Below are 9,124 nucleotides of genomic sequence, written 5' to 3' on the forward strand. Positions count from 1 at the left end.
TCTAGTGGCCTGTCACTAGTCATAATGTTCTTGTGTGAATGATGAGTGCCAACTTGCTTCCCGGCTTGACATGCGCTACAAGTCCTGTCTTTCTCAAAATGAACATTTGTTAGTCCTAAAATGTGTTCTCCCTTTAGAAGCTTATGAAGATTCTTCATTCCAACATGGGCTAATCGGCGGTGCCAGAGCCAACCCAAGTTAGTCTTAGCAATTAAGCAAGTGTTGAGTTCAGCTCTATCAAAATCTACCAAGTATAGCTGACCCTCTAACACCCCCTTAAATGCTATTGAATCATCACTTCTTCTAAAGACAGTGACACCTATATCAGTAAATAGACAGTTGTAGCCCATTTGACATAGTTGCGAAACGGAAAGCAAATTGTAATCTAAAGAATCGACAAGAAAAACATTGGAAATAGTATGGTCAGGTGATATAGCAATTTTACCCAAACCTTTGACCAAACCTTGATTTCCATCCCCGAATGTGATGGCTCGTTGGGGATCTTGGTTTTTCTCATATGAGGAGAACATCTTCTTCTCCCTTGTCATGTGGTTTGTGCACCCGCTATCGAGTATCCAACTTGAGCCTCCGGATGCATAAACCTACAAAACAATTTTAGTTCTTGACTTTAGGTACCCAAACGGTTTTGGGTCCTTTGGCATTAGAAACAAGAACTTTGGGTACCCAAACACAAGTCTTAGAGCCCTTGTGTTTGCCCCCAACAAACTTGGCAACTACCTTGCCAGATTTGTTAGTAAGCACATAAGATGCATCAAAAGTTTTAAATGAAATGTCATGATCATTTGATGCACTAGGAGTTTTCTTTCTAGGCAACTTAGCACGGGTTGGTTGCCTAGAGCTAGATGTCTCACCCTTATACATAAAAGCATAGTTAGGGCCAAAGTGAGACTTCCTAGAATGAGTTCTCCTAATTTTGCTCTCGGGATAACCGGCAGGGTACAAAATGTAGCCCTCGTTATCCTGAGGCATGGGAGCCTTGCCCTTAACAAAGTTAGACAAATTTTTAGGAGGGGCATTAAGTTTGACATTGTCTCCCCTTTGGAAGCCAATGCCATCCTTGATGCCAGGGCGTCTCCCATTATAGAGCATACTTCTAGCAAATTTAAATTTTTCATTTTCTAAGTTATGCTCGGCAATTTTAGCATCTAATATTGCTATATGATCATTTTGTTGTTTAATTAAAGCCATGTGATCATGAATAGCATTGATATCAACATCTCTACATCTTGTACAAATAGAAGTGTGCTCAACGGTAGATGTAGATGGTTTGCAAGATTTTAATTCTACAACCTTAGCATGCAACATATCATTCTTAGTTCTAAGGTCAGAAATAGTAGTGTTGCAAACATCAAAATCTTTAGCCTTAGCAATCAAGTTTTCATTTTCTACTCTAAGGCTAGCAAGAGAATCATTCAATTCCTTAATCTTAGCAAGCAAATCATCATTATCATTTCTAAGATTTGGAATTGAAACATCACAAACATGAGAATCAACCTTAGCAATTAATTTAGCATTTTCATTTTTAAGGTTGGCAATAGTGTCATGGCATGTGCTTAGCTCACTAGATAATTTCTCACATTTTTCTACCTCAAGAGCATAAGCATTCTTAACCTTAACATGCTTCTTGTTTTCCTTAATTAGGAAGTCCTCTTGAGAATCCAAAAGGTCATCCTTTTCATGAATAGCACTAATTAATTCATTCAATTTTTCCTTTTGTTCCATGTTAAGGTTGGCAAAAAGGGTACGCAAATTATTTTCCTCATCACTAGCATTGTCATCACTAGAGGACTCATATTTAGTGGAGGATTTAGATTTAACCTTCTTCCTTTTGCCGTCCTTTGCCATGAGGCACTTGTGGCCGACGTTGGGGAAGAGGAGTCCCTTGGTGACGGTGATGTTGGCGGCGTCCTCGTCGTCGTCGGAGGAGTCGGTGGAGCTCTCGTCGGAGTTCCACTCGCGGCACACGTGGGCATCGCCGCCCCTCTTCTTGTGGTACCTCTTCTTTTCTCTCCTCTTACCCTTCTTGTCGTTATCCCTGTCACTGTCACTTGATAATGGACATTTAGCAATAAAGTGACCGGGCTTACCGCACTTGTAGCAAACCTTCTTGGAACGGGATTTGTAGTCCTTCCCCTTCCGTTGCTTGAGGATTTGGCGAAAGCTTTTGATGATTAAAGCCATCTCCTCATTGTCGAGCTTGGAGGCGTCAATTGGCTGTCTACTTGGTGTAGACTCCTCCTTCTTCTCCTCTGTCGCCTTAAATGCCACTGGTTGTGCTTCAGACGTGGAGGGCTCATCAAGCTCGTTGATCTTCTTTGATCCTTTAATCATACATTCAAAGCTCACAAAATTCCCGATTACTTCCTCGGGAGTCATTAGCGTGTATCTAGGATTACCACAAATTAATTGAACTTGAGTGGGGTTAAGGAAAATAAGTGATCTCAAAATAACCTTAACCACCTCGTGGTCATCCCATTTCTTGCTCCCGAGGTTGCGCACTTGGTTCACCAAGGTTTTGAGCCGGTTGTACATATCTTGTGGCTCCTCCCCTTGGCGAAGACGGAAGCGACCGAGCTCCCCCTCGATCGTTTCCCGCTTGATGATCTTGGTGAGTTCATCACCCTCGTGCGCGGTCTTGAGAAGGTCCCAAATTCCCTTTGCACTCTTCAACCCTTGCACCTTGTTATATTCCTCTCTACTTAGAGAGGCGAGGAGTATGGTTGTGGCTTGGGAGTTGAAGTGCTCGATTTGGGCCACTTCGTCCGTATCATAGTTTTCATCCCCTATGGATGGTACCTGTGCTCCAAACTCAACAACATTCCATATACTTTTGTGGAGTGAGGTTAGATGAAATTTCATTAAATCACTCCACCTAGCATAATCTTCGCCATCAAAGGTTGGCGGTTTGCCTAATGGAACGGAAAGCAATGGAGTATGTCTAGATGTACAAGGATAGTGTAAGGGGATCTTACTAAACTTCTTGCGCTCTTGGCGCTTAGAAGTTACGGACGGTGCATCGGAGTCGGAGGTCGATGTTGATGAAGTGTCGGTCTCGTAGTAGACCACCTTCCTCATCCTCTTGTGCTTGTCGCCTTTCCGATGTGACTTGTGAGAAGAAGATTTCTCCTTCTTCTCCTTGTGGTGTGAAGAAGAAGATCTTTTCTCCTTCCGTTTGGAGGAGTCCTTCTTCTTCTCCTTCCTCTTGGTGCGGGACTCTTCCGATGAAGTGCTCCCTTGGCTCGTAGTGGGCTTGTCGCCGGTCTCCATCTCCCTCTTGGTGTGATCTCCCGACATCACTTCGAGCGGTTAGGCTCTAATGAAGCACCGGGCTCTGATACCAATTGATAGTCGCCTAGAGGGGGGGTGAATAGGGCGAAACTGAAATTTACAAATATAAACACAACTACAAGCCGGGTTAGCGTTAGAAATAAAACCAAGTCCGCGAGAGAGGGTGCAAAATAAATCTCAAGCAAATAAGGAGTGTGACACAAGGATTTGTTTTACCGAGGTTCGGTTCTCGCAAACCTACTCCCCGTTGAGGAGGCCACAAAGGCCGGATCTTTTTCAACCCTTCCCTCTCTCAAACGGTCCCTCGGACCGAGTGAGCTTCTCTTCTCAAATCACTTGGGAATCAAACTTCCCGCAAGGACCACCACATAATTGGTGTCTCTTGCCTCAATTACAAGTGAGTGTTTGATCACAAGAAAGAATGCCAAAGAAAAGAAGCGATCCAAGCGCAAGAGCTCAAATGAACACTACAAATCACTCTCTCTAGTCACTAAGGGTTTGTGTGGAGTTGGGAGAGGATTTGATCTCTTTTGGCGTGCTTTGCAATGAATGCTAGCTCTTGTATAGTGGTTGGAAGGTGGAAAACTTGGATGACTTGAATGTGGGGTGGTTGGGGGTATTTATAGCCCCAACCACCAAACTAGCCGTTTGGTGCAGGCTGGCTGTCGTATGGTGCACCGGACAGTCCGGTGTGCACCAGACAGTCCGGTGCGCCAGCCACGTCACCAAAGCCGTTGGGTTCCGACCGTTGGAGCGCTGACTTCTGGGCCCGCCTGGATGTCCGGTGGCGCACCGGACACGTACTGTAGACTGTCCGGTGCGCCAGCATGGGCGTGCCTGACCACTGCGCGCGCTGGCGCGCATTTATTGCGTCGCAGGTAGCCGTTGGCGCCTGAAGTAGCCGTTGCCCCGCTGTTACACCGGACAGTCCGGTGTACACCGGACATGTCCAGTGAATTATAGCGGAGTTGCCTCTGGAATTTCCCGAAGGTGACGAGTTTAAGTTTGGAGTCCTCTGGTGCACCGGACATGTCCGGTGCGCCAGACCAGAGGTGCCTTCGGTTGTCCCTTTGCTCTTTTGTCGAACCCAATACTTGGTCTTTTTATTGGCTGAGTGTGAACCTTTGGTACCTGTATAACTTATACACTAGAGCAAACTAGTTACTCCAGTTATTTGTGTTGGGCAATTCAACCACCAAAATTATTTAGGAACTAGGTGTAAGCCTAATTCCCTTTCATTTTTTAAGGAAATGTAAACAATATATTTAAGAAAATTATAATTCATAAAATATAGAAGTTCTTAGAGTAATCTTTTTATACTAGATCTCCTTGAGTGTAGCTTCATGCTGACAATATATTAATAACCATTTGTTACCGAGTGTAGTCCAAAGAGTCTTTAACTAAAGTAAATAAAGTATAGCGAGATAGAGATGAGAAGAATGAGTTATTCTTTAGTTCTAGTCTTTACTATTTTTTACTACAACACATGATAGAAGGCTCTTCTATTTATAGATAGAAAGTTAGAGTTTCATGTATGGAAATGTATCATGTGTAACCATACCTGTTGATCACTTGTTTTCAATTGTTATATGAAATAAAAAACAAGGCAACACAAAGTTAAAAAGCAGAAACCTTTGTCTTTGAATTGTTACCCCTTCGGAGTAACTATTCAAGGACGAAAGTGAAGTGTAATAAAATGCAATACACATCATACAATAAAATAAGATATGAAAATTCATCTTATATGCCTTAGCATTTTATTTCTTTTCTCTTCATATGATATAAGTTCACAGTCATACCTTCAGCTTCTAGACACAAAATAGCACGGAGTTTCGAAGGCTAAGCGATATAAAGCTATAACATCTAGCAAAAGGTACTTTATGCAGGATACTGTTCATCTATTTATAGGGGAGACGAATCGACTTTGTACGGATTTACAATAATGTCCACCCATTTTTGCATTAGTCCACTTACAAATGATACTAGGGCAGTAATGTACATTTCTTCAGCTTTGGCTCCACAAGTTCCAGTCTTCGTCAATGAGCCACTTCCTCCTTTCGTCATGAGGCCGAAGTCATCACCTTCGATCATTGTCTTTATTGCTTGTGTATAGACTAAGTGCTTTTGTATGCTGCTTTCTGTCGAAGTTTAGCTTCATCCGTCAGTGAGAACATTCCTTAAATACATTTGTTAACCGACGAGGTCAGATGTTAGACAAGTGATCTTCGGCATACAAATGATCTTTGTCAAAGCTTTTTCTTGTACCCTTAAGGCAATCATGTGACATAACTAATCAAAGTACCTTCAGCGATATAGGCCCCAACAATACCTATTTGTGCAACCTGTACAACTAAGATGTATGAATGGAGGTGGGAGGATCTTTTTAAAAACATTCAGGGAGAGGTGGAGTGGAACTGTTGTTTTAAAAAACAATATAATTTTTTAAAATGCTTCCACATCTTTCTCTATGTATTGGTTACATACTAACTAGTCAATTGCCTGTGTATTGTCATAGCTTCTATATATCATAAGAGTAGACTTTTTTTAATAAGACACAAAAATATGTGTGTTCAAGTGGATAGGTGGATAATTTTACTTTATTTTTGTGCATAATAAGACACAAAAACATTGCCAACACCTTGGTTTAAACTCCCATTTATGCATAATTCTACTTTATTTTTTGTATTAAGTGGGAAGTGTGATATGGAATGACCGTTAAAACTAGTGCTTTATATAGGTCCTGTTTAGGAGAGCTTCACTTCAAGAATTTCAAGTTTATTTTAGCTTCTTCTATCCAAACAGCTCCATGATCTCTAGCTTAAAAAAACTGAAACTAAAGGCTAGTTTCATGAAAATTTTGAAGCTCCTCAAAGGGTGCTTCAATTTTTTTTTCATACCTCCTAGTAAAGTTGCACAAAAATTACCCACCATGACATTGGTTACATGACCTACTGATTCATGTCTCTTTCTCCGTTCGCTAACCATCAAGGGTAATTAAGGAAACTCACACAAATTAATTGTATTATAGGAGGTGGAGTCTATATGCAAGTCAAACACTTTTTAATTCTGTCTTACCAATCTGTTGAAGTTGTTTTACAACGAAGCTGAAAAATTAAAGGTGCAATTCTTGAAATGAAGGCATCCCTAGCTGGGCTAGTAGAGAAGAGAAAAGATTAAAGATGTATATCAATACACTTTTCCTACCTGAGTCTTCTTTGGCCCACTACTGCCGCTTGCATGGTTGGAAAGTGACCCAATATTATGCGAAATCTGCTTCTTGACCCACTTATATCATCGAAACCGGCCCGGTCCCGCCAAAGCCCATAGCCCAATCTTTCAAAAAAAGCCCATAGCCTAAGCCACAATGGCCCATTCTCCCACCACTAAACCCTAAACCCTTCCCGTTAAAACCCTTTTCTCCGTTGCCGCCACGCCGCCGCTGCCCCATTTCCCTTCGCCGCGAAAACCCTAGAAACTACCCACCCCGACCACCCGCCGCCATGTCATCCACAACGCCGGCCATCGCGTCCCCCGCCTCTGAGCAAGCCAAATCGAAGAAAAAGAAGCACAGATCGAAGGACGACCCCTCCGCTGCTGCCGCCGACCCACCGTCGCTCGCTGAGGCCGAGGAGAAGACTGATGGCTACCTCATCAAGCCGCAGTCCCTTGTTCCGTCCCTCGACACCTCCACCTGGCCGCTCCTCCTCAAAAACTACGACCGCCTTAACGTCCGCACCGGCCACTACACCCCGCTACCCTCCGGCCACTCGCCGCTCAAGCGTCCCCTCGCCGAGCATCTCCGTTACGGCATCATCAACCTCGACAAGCCGTCGAACCCGTCCTCCCACGAGGTGGTCGCCTGGATCAAGCGCATCCTCCGCGTCGAGAAGACCGGTCACAGCGGCACGCTCGACCCCAAGGTGACCGGCAACCTCATCGTCTGCATCGACCGCGCAACGCGCCTTGTCAAGTCGCAGCAGGGCGCTGGCAAGGAGTACGTCTGCGTCGCCCGCTTCCACGCCGCCGTGCCGGACACCGCGCGAGTGGCCCGCGCGCTTGAGGCGCTCACTGGCGCGGTGTTCCAGCGCCCGCCGCTTATCTCCGCAGTCAAGCGCCAGCTCAGGGTGCGGACAATCTACGAGAGCAAGCTGCTGGAGCACGATCCCGAGCGCCACCTTGCCGTGTTCTGGATCTCATGCGAGGCAGGTACCTATGTCCGGACTCTGTGTGTGCACCTTGGGCTGCTCCTTGGTGTTGGTGCGCATATGCAGGAACTGCGCCGTGTCAGGTCGGGGATCCTAGGGGAGCAGGACAACATGGTCACCATGCACGATGTGATGGACGCGATGTGGTCTCTCGACAACTACAAGGATGAGTCATACTTGAGGCGTGTCGTGATGCCACTAGAGGTACTGCTTACTAGCTACAAGAGGCTTGTTGTGAAGGACTCCGCTGTAAATGCTATCTGCTATGGTGCTAAGCTTATGATTCCTGGGTTACTCCGATTTGAGAATGATATTGAGACCGGGGAGGAAGTGGTTCTCATGACGACGAAAGGGGAGGCTATCGCGATTGGTATAGCTGAAATGACTACTGCTGTGATGGCGACCTGTGACCATGGTGCAGTTTCAAAGATCAAGAGGGTAGTGATGGACAGAGATACATACCCAAGGAAATGGGGACTTGGCCCGGTGGCACTCAAGAAGAAAAAACTGGTTGCTGAGGGTCTACTTGACAAGCATGGGAAGCCAAATGAGAAGACACCAACTGAGTGGCTTCGGAATGTGGTGCTTCCCACTGGTGGTGATGTTTCAATTGCCAGCATTGCAGCTGCTCCTGAGCCAGAGAAGGTGAAGGTGGAGCCGGACACAGCTGTGACTGAAGAGGTCAAGGAGAAGAAAAAAAAGAGGCAGAAGGATGATGCTGAGGATACTGATGCTTCTGTTCCTGCGAAGAAGATCAAAGTTGAGGAAGCCACTGAAGCAGTGGAAGGGGAGAAGAGTGAGAAGAAGAAGAAGAAAAAGAAAGACAAGGGCGAGTCAGAGCCAGCTGAGGTCGTTGAGGGCAAGGAGGAGGTTGCTACAGGTGACGAGAAGGGGAGTGAGAAGAAAAAGAAGAAAAAGAAGAGCAAGGAAGCAAGTGATGCTGCAAAACCAGAGAGTGCTCAGATTGGAGATGGCACAGGCACCGAGAAGAGTGAGAAGAAAAAAGAGAAGAAGAAGAAGAGCCGAGATACAGAGGAGGCACAATAGGTGTAGTTTATGTTGGCTAGCTACCCTTGTTTAGAGATGCTGGGAAGTTTGAGATGCCTTTCAGATGCTGGGGAAGTTTGAGATGCCTTTCTTGCTTGCCTTGTATCTGTTGCAACTGCTATGCCTGATGTACCATCCTTAGGTTATTGCTATTCTACTGCTTAAAACTGATATGCCAAGTGGTGGCATTTTCATTGAAACTCTTGAACAGCGAAGGTTGTATTGTTGTTTCACTTACCAGATAATGCAACGAGTTTTGTTTTGCTCTCATCTTGATTTACCTGGCTACGACTCATTTGATATTTTTTAGCTTTCTCAATCTGTTATCAACCTGCTGTGATGGTGTTCGTGAGCTGATCTTAGTTATTATTGATTGGATCTCAACATTTACACCACACCCGGACTGGGAGTAGCTTATGATGTGGTTACAATTTTAGTGATCTGAGATTCTGAGAACCTGTGTTGGACCCTCCTATATTGTTTTTCATGCTCTGGTTAACTGGTTTAGGAAAAAATACTCTATTTAGTACGTCGTAGTGTTGGTTTTTCATGCTTTGAGATTT

At 44.7% G+C, this 9,124-nt stretch overlaps 1 protein-coding gene across 1 annotated transcript; it reads left to right on the forward strand.

Moving 5' to 3' along the window:
* The first annotated feature begins 6,754 nt into the window (after positions 1 to 6,754).
* Positions 6,755 to 8,829, forward strand: LOC100502498 (H/ACA ribonucleoprotein complex subunit 4). Its single transcript, NM_001196976.1, has one exon. The coding sequence runs from the start codon at positions 6,810 to 6,812 to the stop codon at positions 8,559 to 8,561; it is 1,752 nt and encodes a 583-aa protein (NP_001183905.1). The 5' UTR covers positions 6,755 to 6,809; the 3' UTR covers positions 8,562 to 8,829.
* Positions 8,830 to 9,124: the final 295 nt, after the last annotated feature.

This window comes from Zea mays, chromosome 8 (assembly GCF_902167145.1).
Source record: "Zea mays cultivar B73 chromosome 8, Zm-B73-REFERENCE-NAM-5.0, whole genome shotgun sequence".
Taxonomy (NCBI): domain Eukaryota; kingdom Viridiplantae; phylum Streptophyta; class Magnoliopsida; order Poales; family Poaceae; genus Zea; species Zea mays.